Genomic DNA, 27,345 nt, shown 5'->3' with positions numbered 1-27,345 from the left:
AAACCCCGCCCCCTCCCTCGGAGAGCAGCAGCAGCAGTGAGCGGTCTAAATGAGGAGGAGTCATTCAGAGAGTAGTTTTGTTGTTCTTCATTATTAGCAATATTCTTATGTGGAAAATTCATTGTAGTCGGCTTTGTTTTTTAAAGCTTGTACGTGTTCAAGTCATGGTTTACACGCATACGCAAAATTTGCACAAAGGGCCATTCAAAATAGTGACGTCACAATATGGCGCCACAGTGTGGAATATTTACAAAGAATCCAGACTTTAAATGTAATCCACACGTCAAATAAGGTTATCATCAATATTTCATAATTCAAACTCACATTTGTGGGATATCTAAATACATTCTTCTCAGTGATTATTTCCAAGATAAAACGAGTTAAGGCCAGGCTGGCTTCATAAAACTTAAACATAAAATTGAGCCAAATGAGCCAGTTTTTTGAACGGCCCTTTGAAAGGAATGACTCCCCAAAATCCGTCTCCCCTCTAAGAGCCGTAAATACTATCTCTACCTGTTCATTTACAACAACCAGTGTTATAAATCTGAACCATTTCTATGACACATACCTGTCTTTGCTTTTGGGGAACTTGAAAAATGACAAATCTGGTCTTTTGGACCGTCTATTAGAGCAATTAATGGCTGAGCAGTGTGCCGAGGACATGTATGTTTCTGGATTCTGCTCCCCATCATGCCGGTCAAATCCGCGCAGGGCATAACACGGAAATGGGTGATGAATTTACAGTGCCATTCAAATCTAGTGTCCTTGGTTGAAATTGTTCACAACCAATACACGGGAAACTTGATAGCTGGTCAACAAGATGTGGTTGCTCACTTTCAGGAAAACACTGTCCCCTAGCGTTTTGGGAGATAATTGCATGTCACAAGTCACAACTTTGACCCGGTCCTTAATCCAACACCCAGTTCTTAATTCACTTACTTTTTTGGGAGAAAGTAACTAGCAACTATGACTAAATATTTTTAGCAAGTAATTTGCCCAACACTGCTCAGCATTTAGCCAGCAATGCTGCTGTGCACAACGCTCCTAGTGATAGCAAACTGCAGGATCTCATATTTTTTTAAGGTCTCGCCTTCATTGATTGATTGTTCTTAGTATACATTCCTCACTTGTTTTAAAAAAAAAAATAAAGGCTTCTCCACATATTTTAAAATAAAGGATGGAGCTCTGCCAACAATTTGTCAGTCAGCAACAGACGTGTTAGCACTGTAGCTCACATACTGTAGCTATGCTGGTTTTGCTAACGTGTGTCCTCCTAGCCTACTCCTAAATGTTATATGTGATATATGGCATCTATTAGGTTGGTGGTTGAATACATCGTATTGGTAAAAAATGTTTAAGCTAATTTTATGTATTCTTGACCTAATGAAGCATTTTCAAGCATAAAAATGGCTGCATGAACAAATATTAGGCTATGCGGTGTTCTTTACTGATGACATCAAAAGGAAGTATGCTGTGCAGAAAAAGATGGGGAACTCTCCCAATGCTAATGCGTAGTATGGGTAATACGAGTGTACAGGTGATTACAGGGGAGCGTCTGGGGGCTGTAAAAATGTTAAAATGTGTATTTCGAAGGCCATAAAAAGGTTTTCTATGCTTCATGAAAATATTCCATTTATGAATAAGGAATCATACTTTGCAGAAATTCACTTATGGTCACTTCTGGAACCAATTAACCGCTCTGTGAGGAATTACTGTATATGTAAAAAACCCCAAAACAAAACAGGATCAAGTACACAACAGCGCTTCTTGCACATTAAATAAAGAACACACAAATACACTATTGTATAAAAAATAGCATAATATGGACCATTTGATCACAAACAGATTGTTTTTCTTTTATTTGACATTGAGTATATGCACTACATTAAGTGGGAACTAACACATTTTGTTGCCATTTTGAGAAAGAGCTGATTGCCTTTCCAGCTCATGAGAAAACATGTTTTTTTATACTACACTACAAAATGATGTAACGCTCGGAAACTAAGTACCGACAGCAGCAGATGCATGGGTGCTTATTGCACGTTCTTAATTTAATACCTTACAATGCATGCAATGCAACCATGGAAGGGGATGGCATTTAATAATATCCCAAATTTGAATATGCTCTTAAAAAGGTTCACTTAATACTGCATGACAAATTGTCACATTTTAAAAAATATTGTATGCTAGATTTTTATTTTACACACGCAAAAGAAAATCAAATACCCTGTAATATTTTTTTTTGCAAATAATCTAATGCAGGTGACAGATTATGACTATAGAGAACATCAAGTTATTGGTATTATTTTTTTACCTGATTGCACACAAGGCATCCACGGTACAAATCCTCACCTGAGCAGAAAGCACATGACAAGTGGTTGCAGTCAGTTTCACAATGCTATGAAAGCTGATTGAGGTTTACACTGTTAGTCAAAATGTCCAAGAAATTAAAATCTGAATTTTACATTTCAGATTCATGTAGAACAAGGATTTGCTTGATCTTTAAACCATTTTTTTTTTAGCTATACAACTAAAAACCTATTTAAAAATACATTAAACACTGCCAAATTTAGACAAAAAGGTAAAGCTTTGTCACGCATGATGGAGTCTAGTTAACATTCCTTCGCGAGAGCACCGTGCGGTAGAGAGAAGTGCCTTTAGCCTGGTAGAAGGTGAGGATCATTTTGTTCTTGGTGACTTCTGCATGCACAAAGCCTCCCAGAGTTGAAGCTTGGCCGGTGAAGAACTTCACAGAACCTTTGGGTACTTTGTTCCAGTGTCGGACATCTGGATCCAGGAAGTTCCCAGCACCGCTCACTACGTAGCCCACTCCTGATTCCTCAATGTACTGCAAGGTAGGGGATGAGCTTGACATGAAGAATTATGGTGCAGATTTAAAAAACGAAATGCACGTACCTGCAGATTGTGGTCATGGCCACAGAAGTAGGCGGTGGCGTTGTGTTTAAGCAGCAGGGGGCGAACCCTCTGCTGGAGACACTCAGTGGGCCCATGTTCAGACACAGACCACACAGGGTAGTGACCCGCCACCAGGAGGAAATCGGCTTTAGATTGAGCCATCCTCTCCTGCAGCCACATCAACTGACGGTTGGCATCCACCGCGCGTAGGGGGCCTTTGGGCTGCTCATCCACAAAGTCAAGGGAGTTCCCGCATAGCATCACCGTGTCGAGCATGATGATGGTCAGCAGTTTGTCCGTGTTGGGGATGCGGAAGTCCAGCTCATAGTAGTAGGAAGGAAAGTTCCTAAGAGGCACAACTACTGATAAAGTGACACTGGCAAAGCAAACAAACTGAGACTAACTGTGGAATAAGTTAAAGGGCAGAACTGAAATAAGGGAAAAAAAATAGACAGTCATGTTAAAGTACGAAAAACAGCGCGACTTATAGTCTGGAACAAAACAGTACACACACCTAAATCTCTCTCTTATTAATACTGTGGAATATTCACATATTGTATGAGTAGATCATGTTCAATTATGAATTCATAACATTTCCTAATTTAAATTGGTTTTCAGCATTACAGTACAGGAACGCTACAGCAAAGTTCGGGCGGTGTGACCGGGCCTTTAATCCATTCCAGAAATCCAAAAATGTGAACACAAAACACATTCTTACAGTTTAAAATGATAGTTTTACATGCACAAAACAATTCTAAATGCATCTAAATGACAAGTTAATGGCGTGGCGGATAAATTAACATTTAAGAACAATGTGGATCAACATGGCCACCACCTTCCTGTTTTGACATGAGTTATTTCTTGAATTCAATAGTGATTTCTCACCTCAACACAGTCATCCAAAATGGAGCCAAAGAAAGTTGCAAGTTCCAGCAAACACTATTGAATTTGAGAAATAATTCATGACAAAAAACAGTAAGATTGTGTCCGTGCGGTGTCTCGCTGTCACGTTGTGTCTGTGGGAACAAATCATCTATTCATTGACGATAAATGTAACATTAAATGTTCATTTATATGCATTTTTAAATTGTTTTATGCATGTGAAACTATATAAAAGTGTTGTGTTAACATTTTGAGAGTCAACCGCTGATCTGGTGACATAGCCGACTTCCGGTTCCACATAGCCAGCTGTTTGACGCCCCTGCACAACCTCAAGCTCCATTGTTTTACTGAAGGAAAAGCACCATAGATCACGATGGCACCCCCCCTTCTCCCCTCCACTGTGCCGTGTGAAAAGTATCTCAAGTGGACAAGTTGGACCATCTCCTTGTCATGCCAGTAACGTTGGAAGCCATCAGGACCGGTTACATTTTTTCCCCTCAGAGAATTAAAAAAACAACAACAAAAAAAAAAACTTTCTTCCATCTTTCATTGTCCAATGTTTGGTGCTCTCGTGCAAATCCCAAAAACAGACAATTTTGTGGCGCAGAAGGAAACAAAGCCATTGAACCTTTTCTTCTTAAAACCTTTCTCTACAGATGCCATCTGATGGATACTGGACTGCATTCAGCATCAGTAACAACCTTCATTTGGGCCGAGGATCATCCCGTGTCTTGACGGACACCCAGTCGGATCCTCCGACTCAGGGCCGGTGACATTTTTTTTGCCTCTACCGCTTGTTTTGATCCAAAACCCTCAGGATCTTTTAAGAAGTTTCAAATGACTGTCTTACTGCGTCAAACCTCAGCAACAAAGGCGCGCTGCAAGAGGCCTTGCTCACGCAGCTCAACAATCCCGCCGCGTTCAAATAAAGCTTTTTTTTGCCTTTGCCATCAAGAGATCATGACAATGTGGAAAAACTGACAGAAAATGACATAAAATCCACATTTTTGCCAAGATTTGGGCTTTTATAAGGCTGTGGTCTTAAACATTTGATCAGCTGATGAACAGCCTTTTTTACTCACTTCCAATTCTTTGTGCAATGTGAAACTCTGCTTAGAACCTCCTTAAGATCCAACAGTGGAAAATGTAAATTCTTGTAACTGATGTTAAACATTTGATCAGGAGTGTATACTGCCTCCATTTTTAAAATACAAATTTGAAAACCTTTGACAAAAATTGCGTGATCATTGACTACCTCTCTGAGAGCAAGGAGGTCCTATGAACCAAGAAGAAGTTTCCATGGAAGAAGTGAATATTACTTGATGTTGCTTCAACAGAGCAACAGGTGACCAACTTTCTGCAATCAAAAAGGGTGGATGTGGACGTCATCAACATCGACACATGCATTCCAATGTCTGACAGGAATCTTGGGGGCGGGGGGGAATAAATAAATAAATAAATGGAGGACCGGAAGAAGCCAAAGTACTTGTCAAAGACGTCAAGAAACTGGACAAACATCGATGATGACGACAAGGGAAAACAACAACAACAAAAAAAAAACTAAAAAACTTGACACAATCTACAATAACTCCACAATAATACAAATACAGGGTATGCCATATTAAACAATATTAAATAATTTCATTTACGAATTCAGGGGCGGATCTAGCTGTTCTGAAAAGGGGGGGTGTGGAGCTGGGGGTCCGGGGACCCTCCCCAGAAAAAAAATTTAAAATTAGACCTCATTTCCTGCAATCTGGTGACATCTGAGGCCAATTTTATGTCCTTAATTTCAAGAGTTTGTTGTTATTTTTATCCTTGGAATATATCGTTTAAGCCAAAACATTCTATTTATAAAATTACCGGTACTAGGAGAATATGGAATCACAGGAGTGCCAAAATTAAAAGGGAATACGTGCAGAAATACAAAGAGAATCAACAATACAAAAATATACAAATGTGGAAATACAAAGAGAACCAATAATAATAAAAAAATACAAGTGTAGTCATATTTTTTACTATATTGTTTTTGTTTTTTCTGTATCGTCTTAGTTTTTTCCAATTTGCTGTTGTTTTTCCTGTTTTGTATTTGTCTTTTCCACTTGCGTTTTGTCATTGCATTTTATTATACCATGCAAATGCGGAAGAATGACCCGCCCACATTCAAAAGTAAACAGGGGAAATTTAAATAAGATAAAATAAGGCATTGGCCTCTTAAAGATTGCGCCACACAGCTTCATCCATATCTGCATTCATCAACGCAGATATAGCCTTTAAAGACTTTTTTTTTTAAATCAAAACTTTCCATGACATTTTCCACCAACCGAGCAATTGCTCATAATTCTCGTTGAACACCTCTTCTCAATTCGTCCACCATATTTAAATTTCCCCGTTTACTTTTGATAAACATGTATTTGCGTCTACTTTCTGTCCGTGACATTATTTCCGGGCTCCCGAGTTTCCTTAACTACATAGCCACTGCAAGCAGAAATCGTGTAATCACGTATGGAGTAGTCATCATCCTGGCAGAATGACCCCTTCTGCATTTGCATGGTATTACCAATTGCGATGACAAAATGCAAGTGGAAAAGACAACTACAAAAGAGGAAAAACGGCAAATTGGAAAAAACAAAGACAATACAGAAAAAAGAAAGACAAAATACTAAAAAAAAATACTACATTTGGATATTTTTTAAAATTATTTATTCTCTTTGTATTTCCACATTTGTATATTTTTGTATTATTGATTCTCATTGTATTTCCACACCTATTGCCTTTTAAATTTTGCCACTCCTGTGATTCCATAGGAGAAACGCATTTTTGCTCAATTTCCTGAAATATTTTCCAATTTGAAGCAGCTGTAAATTCCGAGGATTTGAGTATAATTTTATATCACTGGGGATCGCTTTTCTGGTTAATTTTCATTGAGAATAGACAACAGCTTTCCTTATGGTCATGATGCCAGAACCTTTATTTTGCACCTCCACCTGAATAGCCATGTACAGCACATCCCGACGACACCCACCTCTAAATCTGCGCCTGGAATTATCCTGAATAAACCACTACTCAATTACAGGTATTTACGGAAATGAATTCTTCTTGCATTTTAATCTTATCTGTAGTTTTCAAATGTGATTTCTTTTTTCCTCAACACTGCACAAGGGTGTATTACAGTGTCATCACTTTAACTGCTTGTTGATACTCCCCCCCTCCCCCCAACACAAGAAGAAAACAATATCAACATGTACAGTTATGTTGTATGAATAATCAGTAATAGACATGGACAAAGGGTGGGATTAAATAAGATCTGCTTCTCCCTACTCCTTTTCAGACATGTTCAATTGTGCAAATGTAACCACCGGTGCGTAATGCAACTTGTTAATGTCTGAAATAAACCAGACCATAGCATACTATGAAGAAAATGTGTTTTTTTTGTGTGTGTTTTGAGATACAGCAGGCAAACATTTTACAGACGTATACAAAATTTGTTTTTGGCATTGGTAGACATGCATCATTTTTTTTCTTCAGATTTTTGTTTTAACATTTTGATCTTACTGGGTAAAAAACCCAACTGGATTAAATCTCCCCAATAGCCAATGTTATGTATTAATTGCTCCAGAAAGATACCAACTTTGAAAATTCTTTGAATTTTTCAGCACAAATGACAACATTGCATCATTGCCTTACCATCGTGCAGACTTCTGGGTGTACTCAATCTGGGCTTTGACATTCCCTGCGTGGTCATGGTTGCCAGCTATTACAAACCAGGGCACATTGAGAGACTTGCCTGTGTACACAGCCTCAAAGGTGTCCTGGTTGACAGATTCAGACGACAACAATCAGGGCCATCAACTCCACAGTAACAACTTGTAACGCATCTTGGGCTGACCTTAAATCTGGGAGAATCCACACGGTCTACACCTTTGAAGTAGAAGTTATCACCAAGGGCTAGAACAAAGTCCGTTCCCATCTGCTCCGCTATCTTACTCATCTCGCGAGCAGTAGCCCTCTGCACCGCAGTCATGTAGGGGGGGTAAGGCACACCACCCCAGTCTCCTAAAGCAAGGAACTTAATGGAGGTCTTGTTGGCTGTCAGGGGATAGGGAAAAAAAATTCTTAATGCAGTGTTTCTGACCGAAGTTTGTGTAAGTTAATACTTACTGCGACCTCCATCCAGGTCTTGGAAGGTATTAGGATAGCAGTAGGCCACAGGAATGGCGGCAAGCACAATGGCAATCCCAATCAGCGCCATCTTCATAAATCAAATGATCACTGAGCGGCTGCATTAACCACAGCACTCAAGACATAAACAACCAAAGTGAACACAAGCAGAACAGGAAGAGGAAGAAATGCGTGATTGGCCAAAGATATGCATGCTGACTGTGCACGCCTCCACTTCCTCTAACCTGCCATGGAACAACATGCCTTCCTTGCTTTTCTGCATTATCTTGACTTGTGATAACCGCAGCCTGAACTTGACATACCCCCCCAGCTGAAGCTCATAAACTAATCATCGTCTGAGAAAGATAAGGTCAAAGGGTGACATATTTTCTGTCTATCAAAGCCTATGTGGAACCACAGCACAGCTGCAACTCAATACGGCCTTCCTCAAACATGCAAAAAGTATGAAAGATACAAAGCAAATAAAATCACTCACAGGTGTTGAGTGGTGTGGCACACTCTGGAGAACCTTGCGGGGCCTTTTGTCTTTCACAGTGCTCCACCTTTTTATCAGCTGGGCCACGCCACAGGAGCATGATCATTGCTCACACCCTGTCACCGTCTTGGGACTGGAGACCAGCCTGGCTCTCCAGACACCAACAATTATTTCCACTTTGTTATTTTTCTTCATGTTTACAGCTTTTAGCTGTGCTTCCATCTTTTTTGTGACAACTTTTAATCGGAGATCACAACCACGGAGGAAGCAACATTCACTTAAATCAGGGGTGTCCAAACTTTATATTTTGAAAAATCAAAAGGATTTTTAGTTATAACAATTAGTCATTATTTTCTTTATATTGTGCCTTTTTGGTGTTAATTTTATTTCTACAATGTGCTCCGGGTTGCACTTTGGACACCCTAGATCTACGTAAGTAGAACAAAGTAAAGGTCTTAGTGGGCCTGTTAAAAATGCATTTTAAACTTTTGCTCCCATTATGTGCAACACACATTCTCTTACCTTGCAAGAATATGTCCAGTGGGCTGTTAGAATTGAAAATAAATCCACGGTGGCTTGAAAACATGACACTTGAGGGTAAAATAAAGACTGAGATGATAGGTAAGGAATTACAAGAAGTGAAGTTTAGAGCTCTTACCTCCCCTCCTAAAGGGTCAGTGAGGCAATTTTTTATCAACATGGTTTGACATGTCAGCCACACATGCTACGTATAACACTTTGTGCACGGAGGGCAGAAGCCACTGGTGTCTCTTGTTACAAAACACTTCCATGAAACGCTGATATGACGAGCTATGTCTGGTATTTTTAACAGAAGCTTGGAGTTGACCTGTTTTTTTTCCTCCATTTAAATCTCAACTTTGCCGTACATGCTACACTTAAAAGACACACACTGTTACACTGACAAGCAACTTCGCTCCAAAGTAAAAGTGGTTTATTAAGAGTAGGCGTAGCACAGATTTGTCACAGTAACTAAGAAAGAAGCCACGGTGGGACATAATCATGCAAAGCAAAGTTCAAGTACAGCTAATAATCAAAAAAGTATGCTGTAGCAACACAGCCAGTAAAGCAGGTTAAAGATGTAACAAACAAAAGCAAAACAGCCAGTAAAGCAGGTTAATGTAACAAACAAAAACGGGACTTGCGATGAAACAACAAACGGCAACTTTCCAGTTTGAGAAACATTTAAAGGTTGTCCTATTCCAGGATCGTCATGAAGGTTGAACACTCAGAACTCGGTGGTGTAGTGAGTTTGGAAAAGCTGTACAAGGTTATGACTAATAATTTGTGCCGCTATTTCCAGGAAACGAGGTCTGGTTTTGTCCTCCGTAGGACTGGTATGAGCCATAGCCTTGCTGACTTCCCCAATTTGTCTGGTTTGACCATCCTGTGGAGGGAGATGCAATGAGCAGGTCCGACGTGTTCACTAACATGGATGGATTTACTGGCAAATCTTATACTCACCATAATTATTATACATTTGGCTCCCCACCACAGTGTTGGGATAAGCGGTGCTGTACATGGAGTAATTGGCTCCCTGTGCTGAAGCCTCAGTCTGACCTTGAGTGAGCATCTTCTTTTTCTCATCCCCGTAGCCGTAACTGTAAGGACTCTGCTGGTCGGCAGGCGGAGGCATGGACTTGTAGCTGCCTGCTGTGGTTGTGGTGGTGTTGGTACTGGTGCTGGAGATAGGCGGGGCAGAGTAGGTGGTGGTGCTACTTTCAGGATAAAACGTGCCATAGCCAGTGTTGCTTCCTGTGCTGCCACAAGGAGCACTGGTGACGGTACCAATTACTTTGCTGGCACCCGTGCTCCCAGCGCCATTGTTACTGTACAACTTGTCTGGAAAAGAAAAAAAAAGGACAATTTCTACGGCAGTGTTTAAAATAGGTTAGTCGGGCATTGTCCAATTGTTGCTGTTCAAATAATACTGTGTAAAAACAAGGACAGTTGTGCTTTGTTTATCGTGGGTAATTGGTTGTAGACCTGACCGCAATAAGTAAATTTCTACAAAGTAGGATTCAATTTTAATAAATGGAATGTTTTCTTCCTAAATACGTTTACCACCATTACTGGAGCACTGCATACATGAAATAACACCCCTATAGTCACCTTTACACTCCTATTATTCTTTTACACCTCATTGCTAATGTGCAGGCTCTGGATCACTGTAGGGACACATAAAACGGCCACGGCTTTAGGCATAGTATGCTAGTTAACCTCCAATTTATTTATTCTGAACTTCAAAAGGTTTCCAAACGGAGTGAGGAAGGAGGACAAAGCAAGAAGCCAAAACACGTACCACTTCCACAACGAATTGGAGAACTGTTTTCACTCTATCATGTCAGACATGCCATGGTTGACTACATGCAGTGTTAAGGTAATGTAATGTCATGTCTCATCAACCAGAATCCTACATCAATTGTCTTTCAATATTAAGTGCTACCTGGAAACCCTGCCACGAAGTCTCCATAAAAATGGCATCGCATTGTCTGCATGTTTTTAAAAGTAAAATAGGTTTTTGGCAAAATTAAGGTGATTTTATAGTTCCTTTTTTTCCAGATCATATAGCCAAAAGCAGGGGTGCATCCAGGAATTCTGTGGAAAAAAAAATCTCACTCATGGATGATCGGTATTGGCAGCATAAAACTCGGAGCACTCCTAATTAATACCTTTAAAAAACAAAAAATTCTTTCACAACCTCTCAATATTATTCAAACCCCGGACACCCTGTAAACAGTCCAACCTGACTTGCAGAAAAGAATATTACCTTGAGTAGTATAAAAGACACAATGAGACAGGAGGGTATACTGTACTTACGATAACCTTTTCCGGAGTTGCTCTCATATTTAAAGTTGGCTTTTAAAATAAAGAAAAATCACAGTCACTTTACACATTAATGCAGATTATGCAGTGTATTCAAAATACATGCTAACACAAAGACAGCCTTACTTTTGTTGTAAACGGGGCCTGAAGAAAAGGGTTTGCCTCGGCCCCTTCCTCGACCTCTGCCAAGACCCCAGTCGGGTGATCCGGAATCTGAAGGGATCCCACGAATAGTACCGAATCCTGGAATGTGCTGTTGAAAACAACACAATTGATGATTCAATGTTAGTCAAGTCACCGCTACTGTACAGAGCCAGCACAATGACAGTACTCCGACAAGTGTCAGAATGTGTGGGTGTTTTTTGTGTGTTTACCATGTCAGTGTATGTGAGCTTCTTTGATGTTTTCTTGGACATGAGAGGGGTGTCTGGGAACAGCTTCTCCAGAGCGGCAAGGGCGGCGTAGGCTTTTGCTTCTTTCTTGTTGGAACCCCTCCCTTTGAACTTCTGTCCATCAACCTCCACCTGCCAGACAGTGACAGGTTTGATGTGTCAAAGTCTAAAAGTGCTTCAAATAGTTTAACTTTTCCAGAGTCAGTCGGGATTGAAAAGCGTGTGCTACTGTCAAGTCACCTCCATGACGAAGCACTTCTCGTGGGAGCCACCCGTCTCAGCAGAGAGTTCATACTTCAGACTGCGTCTTTTCTCATTCAGTTCCATGACGGGGTTCTTCCCATTCTTGGTCAAAATAGGACCCTGAGCATTCTACCCAAAGCAAGCAGGTACGTAACCAAGAGAGAAAGCCAAAAGTCCAAAAATGGGTGACCTTAATTTTGTTATTTTACTAAATAAACAAACTGAAAAGAGCACTGAAACAGGAGAGCTCCAACATACATCTTCTGAAGCAGTGGAGGCGCTTGCAATTACTTCCTGGCCACCCTCAATTTTGGATTCGGCCTTGGCTTCTGAGCCTGTTGGAAGACCAAGATCTTGCAGGACCTGTGAAAGAAAAAGAAAAAGAAATAGTTAAAGAAGTTCCCTTTGTGGGATTATAATCGCTGTAATAAAAATGTGGAGACCTTTACATTACAAATACATAAATTATATTGAAATAGTCCTGCCTTTGTTGCTACGTTAAGCTTGGCTGTTCTTTTCGAAGGCCCGGTGGACTCGTAGGTTTTCCCATTTACATCCACAGCCATCGTGAAAACCGGCTCGTGGACTGGACCAGTCTGAGAGGTGAGGCGGTACTCAAGACCGGGTCGGTACTGGTTCAGACGCATCACAGCATTCATGCTTAAATCATCAGTCACTAGCGAAAAACAAAGAAAAACGGTGTGTGATTTTTTTGTTGTTTTTTGAAAAAGGTAGATTTTTTTTCGTCTTACTTAAAAAAAATAAAAATGAGTGGAAAAAGACAGACATCGCAGAATTATTACTAACATGACTTCCGTGGAAACCGCTTCTGGAATTTGAGGAACTTCCTCTGTTTGCTATTTAATGAGTCCTCTTTTCCTTTTGCCACTTCGGTGAAGGATCGTTTAGCTGGCAGAGAGGGTCTAGTTGGTTTTATCAGGTCTGTGTTAAATAAAGACAAACAGTTCAAACCTCGTTATGATGAAAGATAAAACCATATGAGCTGATACACATACGTTCAGTACAACATAGAATGATAATAGTACCTGGTATAATTTTTGCACTGGCTCCCAATGCTTTCCAGGGCCTGCCAGGCTTTGCCTCGATCCCCAAAACTTTGTACATCATTCCAAATGCACACAGTCTCAGTGCCAACTAATAAAATATATTTTACAGAATTCAATGTGAGTAGACAGACACTTCGACACTTAACTTGTACTTGTGCCTCTAGCTGTGGCACCATCATACCTGAGCACTCTGTGTGGTGTCTTCACGCTGCTGTAAGGTGAGACATTCAAGGACATCGACAGGTTCCTTCTCACAGGGATCTTTAATTCCTGGACCATCTAAGCACAAATGTCATTCATATTTGCACTGTCATGCTCAAGCAAGTGTCCAAACGAACAAAAGATCAAGGCTCACCATGCAAGAGGATTCCAGAGGCAATGCACTCAAGTACCCTGCGGAAAGCTTCGCCTGGGCCCAGTGGCCTCTCAGATGTACTTATGGCCTTTTCTGCCAGCAGCTCAAGGGGCTGTGAGGTTATAATGCATAGGACCAAAATGTAAACACAGAACTCTTCACATCGCACACACCAAATCTCTGCTGGTAGTATTGGAAATTTCCGATAAACAAAACCCAAAAAAAACTTACTGGATCAGCCCCATTTTTACCTGAATGTGTTCTACACACAGTGAAATTGCTTCTTCTACCACTTCATGATAACCGCCAGCTTGTATAACAGAAATAATGGAATGACTCCAAATCAGACAAAAGGTCTGGAAGGCTGCAGTATATATAGTGAATATATAGTATACACTAAGTCCCCAACTACCGAACACAATTGGTTCCAGACGACCGTTCTTATGTTGAATTGTTCTTAAGGAGGAGAAAAGGTAATATTACCAATGATATAGGTACTACATGTACGTGTATACATATACAGTATATGTGTATGTATGTAAATATGAGTTTGAATGCAGTAGTAATGTTAAACGAGGATAATTAATGAAAAAAACAATAATCAAAATGATATAATAATACGTTGGTAAAATGTTATTTACCTTTGAAGAGGAGTGGTCGAACACACGTCGTCGTGGAGGAGATATTGAAAAAAAGGAGAAGTCGTCGTCATTAGACTCTTCTAAAAGAGGTAGTGTTCTGTTGGTGGTGTAGAATTAAGCAGGCCTATTAACTCTTCATAAACTTTAATCACACGCTCTGTCCGGGTTGTACAATTTAGCTTTCCATTTAGCGTTACACTGTGTCTCCCCAGTGTCTAACTCTTCCTTTATTGGTTTCATTAGCTCTAAGGCTTCCTCTGTTGGTCCCATTAGCAGTGTCACAGTGCCCTCTACTGGTCAAGCATGTACAGTAGCAGTATAAATACTGATTGAGCGACTACAAGGCAAAATAAAATAAGACCAGTCGGCTTGTGTTCGTATCCGCGAGTGTTCGCTAGTCGGATGTTCGTAAGTTGGGGACCTAGTGTATAGTATAATATATACTTGTAGTACATATAGTGAAGTGCAGCACAATGTGCATGCAGACCAGTGAGTCGGCGGCCATCGTAAGGAAGCATATTACGATATAAATGGCACAGTGTGATTATGCCTTGAAACTCCTTTTAGCTATTCATGCCACATTTACAACAAGCAGCACAGTACAGTTTCAGATAGTTCAGTACACTAAACATTTTACTGCTGAACTGTGTCAAGGGACCTAAAACATCCCATCTGTACCATGCCATTAGTACTGCAAGTTAGCATGGAGTCAAGAGTGACTTTCAATTTACTTCCAATAATACATCACATTTACCAAAAGGGCAATTTAAAAACACTACCACTATATTGTTTAGAGATAATGCTATCAAATGCTGTGAACCACTTCAAATTAGGCAAATATGCAAATTAGGTCAGTTATCAATATCCTGCGACCTAAAGGCACAATTTAAGTTTACTGTCCTCCACACTAGTGACAAAGCAAAGTGAACTGTTCCATTTGGTGAAAATGCAACCTTACATTTGGTGAAATTTGAGAATGTTACAACTAGGGCTGGCAATCGATTAAAATATTTAATTGCAATTGATCACATTTTGTCCATAGTTAACTCATCATTAACAGCAGATAGAAACAAGTTTTTTATCCATAATGAGTAGGGATGTAAATCTCTTTGTGGTAAATGATTTGATACGCAACTACGATAACTTTTCACATTTTATGTAAAGAGAGATACATTTTTCAAATATGGGCCATTATTTTATTGAAAAAAATAATATACATTTACAAATCCCCCAGTTTTTGCAAGTTTAATGGCGGGGCAGTTTGTTTCACTTTTTTCGAAGGTCCTTGAACACACCTAACTTTGCCCCACACTGTACAGATAGACTACCATACTGTATATTTATCCTTTTTTTCCACCTCATATTTGGTTCCAAATGCTGATACTATGTGGGAATGCATAAAGGTACGATTTGATTACCTTATTGAGTGCTAATGTGTATTTGTTGGTGCACCTCTCTGAAAAACAATGTCCAGGCTTGTACTGGTGGATGGTGGGTCTGTGTTCATTTCGTGCTTTTAATTTGATGTTGTTCCTGTCATAGTTTTACACAATACATAATAAACAAGATAAGTTAGATGGCTATAATGTACATATGTTTTACTGATGTGTTGAAAATCTTTCCTGGTGATGAACTAGTGAGCTGCTAGCCCTTCAACCATGGTCACGTTGACACAAGCCCCCAAATGGCTGTCCTCGGCTACGCCTGTCGTTAACTAGCAGCTCGGAGACCAAATTTTAGCTTGCAGTTCAAAGCAAAAGAAGAAAAAAATTATAAAAATCGGCAGAGAGACAACTCGCAACAAAAAAAAACAAACAAAAAACACTTGTTTGTTAGGACACTCATATGCTAAAGTGCCACTGTATGAATGACGAAAAAACATACCAGCAGTGCTTCAGTACCTTCTTGCTTCTCTCTGGCAAGTCGGCATACTCTATGACAACTGAACTCGGGGTGACAGTTGATACAAATAACTTTGGTTTTGTTGCGAGCGCCATCTGCCAGGGCTTTGAAACTGAATTTACCAATCAAAATACTCTTTTTTTGTCCATTTCTGCTCAACATTTGCTCCTGCTTGTAGCTCCACAGTCACCGCTGCATTTCGCCAAACTACGGTGTGGGTCGAGGGTCAGACAGGACGTGCGCATGTTAATCCCGTGTCAAAAAAATAGTGCCGTTAAAGGAAACTTCCGTTAGCACATTATCAACGCGTTAACAGAAGCTATTATTAACTTTGACAGCCCTCGTTACAACTAAAAAAATATAGGAACAACCAACAGAAGTAACAAATCGAAAAAAAAAAGTCAACAGTTTGCTTACCCATCCAGACAGTGGTGCCCATGTAGGAACACGAATACACAAATCCCTCAGGACCCGGATCACAATAACGGCAGAATTCAGATTATTGACTTTTGCCTGGAGACACAAACAAAATATTTGACTTCAGGAGCTGCAGCATGTGAGGTTATCGACATTCTTTGTTCTACTAGTTACACCCCAAGAGGAAGCATAGAGAGGCGGAAAATATTGAGCCGTTGACATAAATGACTGCTAATGTTAGGATGCGCTGCCAGTTATCAAATATTCAGGAGGTCAAAATTGACTAGTGAATGATGAGTGATCTAGGTGTGTAATTTGGTATGAAATATCCGATCACTTCCCATGACTTCTATTAGTGAAAGCGAGACTATCATCAACAACTGACACTCAAATGTTTGTTTTCCTCCCTAAAGAGAAAAACCAAAAGACATTCAAAGACACAGTTGAACCTTACGTACAAGTAATGACGTGAATGCAAACCTGGAACCACTTGGCGTGGCGGAGAGACGCCAAGGAAGTTAGGCATTTCTGTCTGTCCAGAACGTCCGGCAGATCGTTGTCTGTTCGCGATTCTATTGACGAGGTGGAGTTAGAAGAAAAGGTACAGTTTGACCAAGGGGGTTGGCTCTGTCTTGCAGCTCAGGGAGCAGCAGCTTTCCACAAACCACATGCAGCAGGGGGAGGTGGTCTTATAGTTGTGTGTACATTTTTGGGCTATCCTTAAAGTGAAATGTTCACGAAGCACACACAGCTCACATCGCAAGTAAAATTATGTCCTCAATGCACACCCAGTTTTGCTCATTTTGCAGCAAACTGGGGACCATGCTCCCAGCGTAAAGTACTATACAGACCCCTCCCCTCAGCTCCTTGGCTTGGGTTGGCTGCTTTCCCCCCATCCTGAGACAGTGTGTCCAGTTGGTCAAAGGTCCAGTTGTCCTAAAAAAAAAAACTTGACAAACTAGGGAGTCAATCAAAGGTGAATCACAGGTAAAACCTTCACGTCTGCTCCACTCTGCAGCAAAACTGATGGCAGAACAAAGTTTGAACACATCCTGGTCTTCCTGGTAAAATAGAGAACCAGTCAAAAAAAAAAAATTTCATGTTGTAGCTCACTTTCTACACTAGTGGATTAGACGGGACAGTCAAAAAACACTGAACATCCTGCACTGACAACAAACACTACTATGTAACAATTGCCACTGACCGTTATAACAAAATAACCAGTAATGTAATAATGAAAGTAACACTCCCCTTACCAAATGTAACAAATGATTTATTTTCGTCTTTTAATTTTACAGATGAGCCAAGGAAGGAAGAAACCATTGCTTAAATGGTCAATGTGGCCATGTCTTGATTTTTTTGGCAATTGGTAGTCATATACGAGAAATTCCCAAGCAACACGACCAGGTGGAGCTGGGATTTCATCGTTAGCCACACGGGGCACCAGAGCCACCAGTCAAATTCAAACTGGCACACCTATGCCATCTTTAAAAGGAAAACTGCACTTTTTTGGGAATTTTGCCCATCGTCCACAATCCTTGTAAAACATGAACAGACATCGTTCCCTTTTCTATGTGTTCAAAAGAGAGAAAAACAGCTTGCCTGAGGCCGCAAACATTGGGACGCACACATTGGGACTCATCTTTTTCGATATAAAGCCCTCTTTAAAAAATCCTCCAAAAACGTCATGAAAAATTTGTCAACTAGTGGATACTGGCTCTCAACATCGCTGACAAGACTGATCTAGAAGCTTTTTTGCTCTCAGCGTTTTTTTCCTGAGGATTATGCTGAATTTACCAGCTCAACAGGGTGTACACGTCTTGTGCTGAAAGATACAGCCATTCTGTCAGTTGGCATTCCAATGAGAGCAGACATTTTAAGTGACTGTTTTTATGGCGCTCTTATTTTGTCCATGAAACATTTAGCAGTAGTGCTACGAGAATGGCTTCGCGTTTCACTATCGCTGGATCTGCTGAGCACCCAGCAACTTTATTCTCTGTCTGGGGCGAGTAAAAGTAAAAAGTAGTAGTAGTCGTTGTCGGCTCTCACAAAGTCTGCCAAGATTAATGACAGCAAACGCTCTATGTGGCTGTTGTTGACGGAAGTATGGTTTGTTGCTGTGGACTCGGGAAAGAATGTGCCCAGGAAGGAAGCTCCGGTAATGCTTAAATGGACCAAAATACTGCAAGTATTACATGTTATCATGAATGTACATGTTTACATGGTCACAGCATGTATATAAAATGATAAAACGTTGGAAAGTTTTTTGAAGGTGTTTATTAATAGCCGACGCTAGCAACTAAGACATAGCAGTTCTTCTCTATTTAGAATGCACAGAAAAGAGATTTGTGTTCATGTCTCATAAGGATTGTGGAGGTGTATCATTGGAGCTACAACGATTAATGAATTGATGATTGCCAAGTTAAAGACCATTTACCAATGGATGATTCAGTTAACTGACAATTATTTTGGTATGCAATTAACCATTTTTTTAAAATTTAAAAATGTAGAACAGTTAAATAAAAAAAACAACAGCAAAAATGGAAAAAAGCAGCAATTTCACAAGATTAAAGAAAAAATTTGGGGAAAATAAAGTCACAAATAAAGAATAACGTTTTTTAAGAAAAATTTGTTATGGTAAAAGTCATATTTTGGCAGTGATATCATCCACAAATAATACCAACTTTAAGTCCTTTGTCACTTTACAAATGTTGTTGATATACAAATTGAACAGTTTTGATCCCAATATTGACCCCTGAGGTACTCCACACATATTATATTTACAGATGTGTATTCTCCTAGCTTTACAAATCGCTTCCTGTTTGCTAGGTAGCTTTTAACCCAATTCAAAACTAATCCTGATTCCGTAATTTTGTTGTTAAAATAATATGATTAATCGTATTGAAGGCTTTTGTAAGATCCATGAATACTGCAGCTGCAGCTCTGTGGTCTATAGCGTTAATTTCCTCTGTGATTTCAATCAGTGCCATAGAAGTTGAAATGTTAGCTCTGTATCTATATTGACTACCTGCTAGTAATTCATTCTTATTAATACATTTGTCCAACCTGTTATTAAACAGCTTCTCGATAATTTTAGAAAATTGGCGTAATAAGGAAACCGGTCGGTAATTTGTAAATTTATGTTTGTCTCCGTTTTCAAAAATTGGAACTGCTTTAGCTATTTTCATTTTGTTAGGAAATTTTCCTGTCTGAAATGATAAGTTACTAATATATGTTAACGGTTCTACAATCTCTCTGATAACCGTTTTTACTGTTTCCATTTTGATTCCATTACAATCAGTTAATGTTTTTGCTGAAAAATGTTTGACAATGTCACAGTGATTTCCTTTTTAGTTACATCAGTGAGAAACCTGCACCTTCCATGCCTTTAACCGAATCTGGAGTGCATTGAGCTAAACTGTTCGAGCCACCATCAGATCCGCTTCTTTTCTCTTTACTGTTTGGCATTATTGCAGTTGCTGAGCAACACCGTCTCGAGTGTTGTGGATTAACCGTTAGCTTGTTGTACACTACCTTCGGTGTTTAATATTCGTTGTAACAGCGAGTTTGTGTCTCTCACAAGTCCTTGTTAAAGCCGGAGATATCGCTGGTCCGAATTAAGGCAGAGATCTCAGCACCCACTTGTAGAGTTGTAATCGCAAGCTATTGTCAGGGATAGTCACAAAAAGTTTAAAACTCCGGTAATAAAAAACGGAGCTCTTTCCGTACAACAGGAAGTGATGAAAGGTAGATGCTGGCAGAGAGGTTTGGGCATTCCTACTGAGATTTCTGGTTTGCCAGTGAAACTCCTTTTTGTGGCGCTCATAACTCATAATTATGTTTATCAGAACTCATCCCTTGGATTTGTACCCCCTGCTCCGTGTCTGACTCATGACAGAAGGGAGCAGCAAGTTCACAGTAGTTATTGTGGGATACAGTGCACCTCAGTGTACAGTGTGGTAAACTGAATGAAACTGCACTGGGACGACAATGGCACTTTTGTGAATCCTCTCTGACCAATCCAAATAATTCAGCTGAGACTGCAGAGTCACTTCCACTCATGCGCTACCAGTACCCTTCTTGGGCTATTTGGTGATCAGTTTTGCTGCAGTGGGCGCAAATACAAAGCTTTAGCACCAAGGACATGCAGAGCGCGCTGTAAAGACTTCAATTTAAGCATAAAAACATGACAATGAGGACAAGATTGGGGCATTGTCATCAAATGGTGCAGAATTCTCAGACAAGTGAACAGCCAACATGTATTGGTCATTCACTGACTTGAGGAAAATCGACAATGTGGTGTTTTCATTACCAAGTCTGTGGAGCAGTGCAAGCGATGCACACACATCAAGACCTTTCTAAGTCACACTCACTTTCCTCTGAGGGCTCAGTCTGTTGGTCCACCCTGACCTGGGGTGACGTGAGATGGAGGGTTAGAGTGAGGGCTAACTCTTTGGTACTTTTCACATTGATGGCGGCATCCATTGGACTCGGGATCACTGTATACAACCCAGCGGCCTCAGCCTGTTACAAAGAGGAATCACACATTACAATGACACATTAAGGCCATGTCCACACAAGCACATGTATTTAGAAAAAAAACAGATGCATTACGTGTTGCAGTTGCTTCCTTTCTGTTAAACTTCTCATGTTTTATATACTTAACTGTTTCAGATTTAAAACAATAAAAAATGTATTTAAACTGTGCACCTTTGTCTCATTAAAGTAAACTAAGTTAAATGCAGAATGTGAATGAGCCACTTTAGCACAGAGTAATAAAAAAAAAAAAAAAGCTAAACCCCCAAGTCTAGCATATGAAGTAAAATTGAAAGAATCATTGTCATTTAAGAAAAGAGATCACAATTTTTTTTTGTACAGCCCAAGTGTGAACCTACTCCAGAGGGTCAAAGCTGTTTTTTTTTTCCATTTATTTTTATTTTGTAAATATTGTCGTTTTTAAACAATAAATGGATTTAAGCATCTGCTACTGTACCTCTAACTGGGCACTTAGACTCTCAGCCACTTGTCTAAGCAGAGTGACGGTAGGCTTGTTGAAACAAAAGAGCACCAGTTCCAGGTTCATGTCTCCTTTGAGCAGAAGTCCTTTGGCCAGCAGGCCCACCCTCATAATGCCATGCAGGACACGTTTCTTTGCACTTTTGCAATGAGGGTAGGCATAAATCAACATGAAAGAGGAAAAAAACATCTGTTCAGGTGAAGTCTTCATATGAGCCAAAGGGAAATCTTTGGTTAACTTACCTTTTGGCCTCTTGATTTCCTTTGCCCAAATTCTGAGCATCAATTTGGTCAGACACAGTCTTTAGCGCACATTCCACATGGGAGACGATTGTCTGCACCGCCTCTAGCTCCGCTGCAGAGGGATAAATCTCAGAGTGTTTTGCCATCACACGGCGGTCGTTTGGCCCCGAGTGTATCTGGCTGGACAAAGCATCCTTTGGAAGGAGAGGCAGGAGAAAACAAGCAGAATAAGTTTGCTGCGTTGTGGAACACACATTTATCTTACATCCGTTGCATCCAATCATCTTCTGTACCGGTTTTACTGTTCAGGGTTACAGGAAAGCTTTATCTATCCCAGTGGACCGAGGGAACGATTGGTAGGGAAGAAGTTGACATATCGATGACTTTTGTGCAGCAGGTGTGGGAGCAATTTCAATTCAATCCACTCTTCACAATCTCTGCAATTAAACTAAGTGCTGACCAGTCCAAGATGTAGTCCGCTTTTCACCTTAAGATAGGCTCTGAACGAGATGGATGATCCAACCTGTGTACCGCAGTGAAACACTACACTAGCAATAGCCCAACATTGTTACGGAATTCAGACCACATACAACTGGGAAGTGGGATAGAGTGGTTAACGTCCGCCCCCGTGTTTTTCTGTTAACAGCTAAAATTTTGCCTTGGCTTGCATTCACCCGCGTGTTTAGCATCCAAAATACTATCCGGTTTGTTTACGCTGCCATCTTGAATCACGGGCACAAGACAAAACCTTGCGATACTTGCACATGATTGCGCAATTAATTGTGGGTCGCGGGTGCCATTTTAGGACGTTTGTATCAGAGTTGTAGAGAGATACATGACTTAACAAGCACATGGACCGCACAAAAGAGTAAGTTGTCTTACCGTACCAAGACAAAAGGTGAAAGACCTCAAACTTTTACGACTTAGAGAAGACAGTCGTCATTTCAATGTGACGCCGTGCACACACACACACACACACACACACACACACACACACACACCACAGCATCCCGGGTAACAGACTATCAACCCGGCGGCCCATCGAGGGTGACATTGTGTTTCTGTGTCTCATTTTACATCCAATACATTCCAACTTACTGAAGCATGTTCGCAACGTCCACAGTCAAACATAGCACACGTCACCAGACATACTGCATCCTCGCCAGCGCACTTCTGCGACACCACTGCCGCCAGCGGTTGTTTTTGCAAATTGTGGTTGCAGCAGAATAATGTATTTATGTATTTATTTTAGGTTTTTTTTGTTAATTGATGGTTTACAACAAAACTAGGCAAAAGCAATGTTAAATGTTCAGTTGTCCGTTCATTTGTCAATTGTAATTATTTTTGCATCATTTTCTGCATGTACAACTATAATTATTGTCCATAAAATGTGTTTTGTGTTAACATATTTGGTGTCTGTAACGGATTAACTGGATTTACATCATTTTCTATGGGAAAATTTGCTTTGGTTAGTGTCCATTTTGGTTTGAGTCGGACCTTCTGCAACGGATTAATGATGTTAACCAAGGCACCAAGGAAATACCCCCCCCAAAAAGTCTCCCAAGAACCAGCTTACGCACAACAACTACCTTTGCGGAATTAGAAGGTAAAAAAGGACTGAGGTACGTTTAATCAGGTCAGGGAGGTACCTTGTGATATTGTGGATGTTCCGCTGTCTCTATTGCAGAAATATAGTCGTGGTACTGTCTCAGCTCGTCCTCGTAGCACCGGCAGTCATACCAGTAACGCAACTCCTCATATCTGTAAAATGTGTAAAATATATGAATCCAATGTGACTCCATTGCCAACATTACTCCACTAAAGGCAGATGTGCATCAGGGAATGTTAATAATTGGGGGTCGGAGGGTGTGGGGCTGGGGTCTACAGTCATGGCCAAAAGTATTGAGAATGGTTTTCACCAACTTTTTCAGTGTTCTGAGATATTGTCAGATGTTACTATGATATACTTAAGTATAATTACAAGCATTCCATGAATGTCAAAGGCTTTTACTGACAGTTACATTAAATTAAAAAAGTTAATACTTGCAGTGTTGATCCTTCTTTTTCAATTGACCATGGCATGCTGTCAGTTCACTTCTGGGCCACATCCTGACTGATGGCAGCCCATTCTGCCATAATCAATGCTTGGAGCTTGTCAGAGTTTAAAAGTTTGTCCACCCGCCACTTGTGGACTGACCACAAAGTTCTCACAGGGATTAAAGTCTGAGGTGTTTCCTGGCCATGGACCCAAAATGTAGATTCTCCGAGCCAGTTAGTAATCACTTTAATCACTTTTATTGGAAGGTGCTCCGTTGTGCTAGGAAAAACATTGTTCATCATCAAACTATGCCTGAATGGTTGGGAGAAGTTGCTTTCGGAGGATGTGTTGCTAACATCCTGTATCAATCGATTCTTAGGCAATATTGTGAGTGAGCCCATTCCCGTGGCTGTGAAGCAACCCCACTGAAGAATGATTTGAGGATGCTTTACTGTTGGCATGACACAGGACTGATGGAAGCACTCATCTTTCCTTCTCCGGACAAGCTTTTGTTCGGATGCTCCAAACAATCGTAAAGGGGATTCATCAGAAAAAACGACTTCACCACTGCAGTGCAGTGGAAATGGTGTTTTGGGGGTTAAGTTCACTTTTATGACTAAGAGGGAGTTTGCAATTCATCTTAACACTCTTAACATTCTGGAGTACTGGGTATGCAAAGTGCCATTATAAAAACTGAGGCTAAAGACTTCGTGGGAATTAATAATGTCATTCTCAAAACTTTTGGCCATGACTGTTGTTTAACTGTATTTACTATTGTGGAAAAATTGCTTTAAGTGTACTGTACCTGTCAAACTCCTGCGGGTGAAGCCGGTGGCCTTGTTGGATGAGGCTGTCCCAGTGCAAAAGCTCCTCATAAGCCTGGTGCTCGTCCCACCTAGCCGCCATGCTAGCACGTTTTCCTTGTTGAAGCTACCGCCTGTATTTGAGATGCCCTTTTCGTTGAACGGCGGATGATCAGTAGTTTTGCTATTGTGTAATTCAAAACAACAAACAATGAATGCTCACGTGTTGCCGTAATTCAAGTTATGCAAGAAACAAATACATTCTTCTTCGAAACTAGCAAGGCTAACGATAGCACTGGCGTATATCTTTGCTAGCTAGCTGACTAATGTTAAATACGGTTATCTTGGTCAAGTTGCTCTAAAATGTAGCCTTTCTCATTATGTCACTGCTATCACTGTAAGGTAATTACATCTTTCTTGGTGTTTCACGGTCTTACCTTTGTTAATAAACAAATGATTCAGTAACCAGTGCCGACCTTTTTGATGGAAGTGCACCTATCTTTTTGTCGGTTAGCAAGTCGATGACGAGTCGCTCACATTTGACGTCATAAAAGCCTGCTCGTCAGAGACGTTCTCAAAAGAAAGATTGCAATTGTCAGCATAGCGACATCAACATTGCCAATAGATCTTGTTTCACAATGTTTGGGGTTCTATACAAATGGTTTTTCGTGTATAATAGGGGAACAACATGACAATGAATTGACCTTGAATTAAGCTCGTCACAAAACTTCAAAACGGCACGCACTGCATTAAAACGAAGTTTCTTTAGATTTAGATGTGAGCAGGGGAAACTAAAAGGTATGTGGAAGATATAGAAGAACACTGGCTGGTTTTATTCTGACGATGACGATTCAATAAAATAGTACTCGAGCCTGCCTGTTGCAAAGCGACGAGTTCTCTCTCATCTGACTGCGTCACCGCCATTTCAGATTAAAGATCACTTTGTGGAAGGGTTGACGATAAACGACCTAAAAAATAAACTCACGATTTATTTGATGTCGTCATATACCCACGGTAACGCTAACAGGCAGTGTTGACGATTTAATCGAATTTACAGACGATTAAATTATTTTAGGACTAATCAAATGTAAAAAACCCCAACCGTATCGTGTATAATAAACGAACTAGGTGTCACATAGACGTCGATATATACTGTGTTACTCTTAAAAGGTTAAATCTCTAAAGGATGCATTATTTGTAATTTTTAAAACTAAACATTGCTGCAAACAAAGTTGTCCATCCACTGCCACTTAACAGGCATTCAGTGGCTGCTAAATCTTAAAATTTATACTGTGGAAAACATGCAATCAATAGACCAGTTCTAAAAGTCAAAAGTAAAACAAATGAAATCCTTCACAACACTGACGGCAGTCTGAAGTTCTTACATATAGGAAAGCAGATTTTAGAAGACGATGTTATACATTTATTATTGAACCAGTTTTTGCAATAGAAAAGGCAGGGCAGGGGATTAAAGGAGTTCATTGCACTACTTGATAAAGTATTACTAGGAATAACTCTCATACAAAATGTACAAATGTTTGTTAAAAATTTCATCAACAGCCTTCAAATAATTTTGGTTACACACATAATGCATCACGTAACTACTAATGGTGTTTCATATAAAAAAAAAATAAAAAAAACTTGCATGGAGGAAAAAAGTAAGCAAAATGCAATAAATCATAACATCTTTAGGGAAGCCTTAAATAGTGAGACTGAGGTAATTGCTAGTGTACCAAGCAACTGAAAAAACAATTCAAAGACACAATGGATACATCCAGTTTACCTTTGACCACACGGGCCAAAAATAAAAATAAAAATCCTCCTTTCCCATGGATGACATGATTGATACTGGGAAAAAAAACACCACCTTCCAGGGCACATTTTTGCATGATTTGGAAACAAAAAGTACATTTGCGCCACTCTATTTTGATTACACTGTGTGGTATAAATTGTACTGCAACAAAGATAATCATTTCATATCACCTCTGATGCACCTGTGCATTCTATGTAAGGCCTTCATTTGGTCGTCATACTGAGACAAATAACGTGTGATTAATAGTGATAAGTTACAAAAGCCTCTCCTGTGTCTAGGGTAAATGTGACTTACATTATGGCATTGGGGCATGAGCCTTACAGAGATGATGTGTGTGCACATACAGGAAGACAAACACACACACGCGTGTTTACAGACAATTAAGTAGATTATTATTTGCTGTTGCAAAGTCGGGCTCTTCAGCGTTCAATCAGTGCAATTTTTTTTTTCTCCACCCCATACAAATTGATCTGACATCAATGAATGCCAGAATACACATACAGAAATTCAAATTAATGTCAATTACAATGAGTCGGGAGGACAGTCTGTGCTGTCAGAGGTGGAAATACTTACAGCACATTCCACTAGAATAGCACAGAAACTCTTTGGACTGCCATTCCTCCTGTAATTTGTTCCGACACACAAGCTTTCAAATAATTCTTTCCTGTTCAAGTGAAAGTGTGGTTTCTGTGAATCTGCTGTGCATGCGTGTTTTCAAAGGCCATTTATTGTAAAGCGTGTGCACAGAAGGCAGAGCAGTGTGGAGGGCACACTAGTCTAAGTTGGAACAATCAGTAGAAAGTTGTACTGTTTCATTTCCTCTTGGATGTGCGACAAAGAAATACTGGTCCCATTTTTGTCCATGATGATGTTTATCTGGTGCACCCAAAAAGAAGTGAAGGATTGTGGGCGTCAATGTCTATCAGGGGTCACTCAGAATCCCGGTGGACCGCCGATGCATCAGCTCGACAGATAGGACAAGTCCGGTTAGCCTGGACAGAAGACAGAATAAAGTGTTATTGTGTCACAGTCAATGCAAGCATAAATTAAATAAGTAAAAAAGCTGGTTTTATCTTGAGAAAAAAAGCATTCAGCTTTAAACTTACTGCAAATTAA

At 40.1% G+C, this 27,345-nt stretch overlaps 3 protein-coding genes across 5 annotated transcripts in view; all 3 read right to left on the bottom strand.

Moving 5' to 3' along the window:
* Nucleotides 1–1,816: 1,816 nt before the first annotated feature.
* Nucleotides 1,817–9,266, bottom strand: acp5a (acid phosphatase 5a, tartrate resistant). 2 transcript variants are annotated; one of them, XM_054778070.1, is made up of 6 exons: nt 8,456–9,266; nt 7,960–8,050; nt 7,688–7,887; nt 7,486–7,610; nt 2,917–3,262; nt 1,817–2,848 (listed from the first exon to the last, which is right to left on the bottom strand). In XM_054778070.1, the coding sequence occupies exons 2-6, from the start codon at nt 8,048–8,050 to the stop codon at nt 2,609–2,611; spliced, it is 1,002 nt and encodes a 333-aa protein (XP_054634045.1). In that variant the 5' UTR covers nt 8,456–9,266; the 3' UTR covers nt 1,817–2,608. The 2 variants fall into 2 exon arrangements, with proteins under 2 accessions (XP_054634045.1, XP_054634044.1); XM_054778069.1 differs by lacking the exon at nt 8,456–9,266 and having other exon boundaries at nt 1,818–2,848; nt 7,960–8,418.
* A 126-nt stretch (nt 9,267–9,392) lies between these two features.
* LOC129182233 (interleukin enhancer-binding factor 3-like) lies at nt 9,393–24,998 on the bottom strand. The gene is made up of 20 exons (XM_054778066.1): nt 24,854–24,998; nt 24,419–24,600; nt 23,225–23,336; nt 21,576–21,769; nt 21,310–21,472; nt 20,690–20,840; nt 16,797–16,888; nt 16,317–16,412; nt 13,357–13,468; nt 13,183–13,280; nt 12,981–13,089; nt 12,742–12,876; nt 12,420–12,610; nt 12,193–12,297; nt 11,932–12,063; nt 11,674–11,823; nt 11,426–11,552; nt 11,294–11,332; nt 9,938–10,315; nt 9,393–9,860 (listed from the first exon to the last, which is right to left on the bottom strand). The coding sequence occupies exons 2-20, from the start codon at nt 24,517–24,519 to the stop codon at nt 9,751–9,753; spliced, it is 2,595 nt and encodes an 864-aa protein (XP_054634041.1). The 5' UTR covers nt 24,520–24,600; nt 24,854–24,998; the 3' UTR covers nt 9,393–9,750.
* Nucleotides 24,999–25,775: 777 nt separating this feature from the next.
* The window catches only part of rnf38 (ring finger protein 38), a 31,640-nt gene continuing 30,070 nt past the window's right edge, over nt 25,776–27,345 (bottom strand). For both annotated transcript variants that reach the window (XM_054778067.1, XM_054778068.1), the window contains one exon: nt 25,776–27,221. In XM_054778067.1, the coding sequence (XP_054634042.1) occupies nt 27,159–27,221 (63 nt within the window). In that variant the 3' untranslated portion in view covers nt 25,776–27,158. The remainder of the gene's footprint in view (nt 27,222–27,345) is intronic.

The sequence above is a fragment of the Dunckerocampus dactyliophorus genome, chromosome 6 (assembly GCF_027744805.1).
Source record: "Dunckerocampus dactyliophorus isolate RoL2022-P2 chromosome 6, RoL_Ddac_1.1, whole genome shotgun sequence".
NCBI lineage: Eukaryota > Metazoa > Chordata > Actinopteri > Syngnathiformes > Syngnathidae > Dunckerocampus > Dunckerocampus dactyliophorus.
This window is presented reverse-complemented; position numbering and strand designations above follow the sequence as displayed.

Coding starts and splice junctions, on each gene's coding strand:
- acp5a (XM_054778069.1), bottom strand. CDS start 8,056: ATGAAGATGGCGCTGATTGGGATTGCCATTGTGCTTGCCGCCATTCCT. Junction 7,611..7,687: donor TGGATTCTCCCAGATTTAAG/GTCAGCCCAAGA, acceptor TCTGTCAACCAG/GACACCTTTGAGGCTGTGTA. Junction 3,263..7,485: donor ACCCAGAAGTCTGCACGATG/GTAAGGCAATGA, acceptor TGTGCCTCTTAG/GAACTTTCCTTCCTACTACT.
- LOC129182233 (XM_054778066.1), bottom strand. CDS start 24,519: ATGGCGGCTAGGTGGGACGAGCACCAGGCTTATGAGGAGCTTTTGCAC. Junction 12,064..12,192: donor CCTCCACTGCTTCAGAAGAT/GTATGTTGGAGC, acceptor TGCTTTGGGTAG/AATGCTCAGGGTCCTATTTT. Junction 10,316..11,293: donor CAACTCCGGAAAAGGTTATC/GTAAGTACAGTA, acceptor TTTCTTTTCCAG/ACAAGTTGTACAGTAACAAT.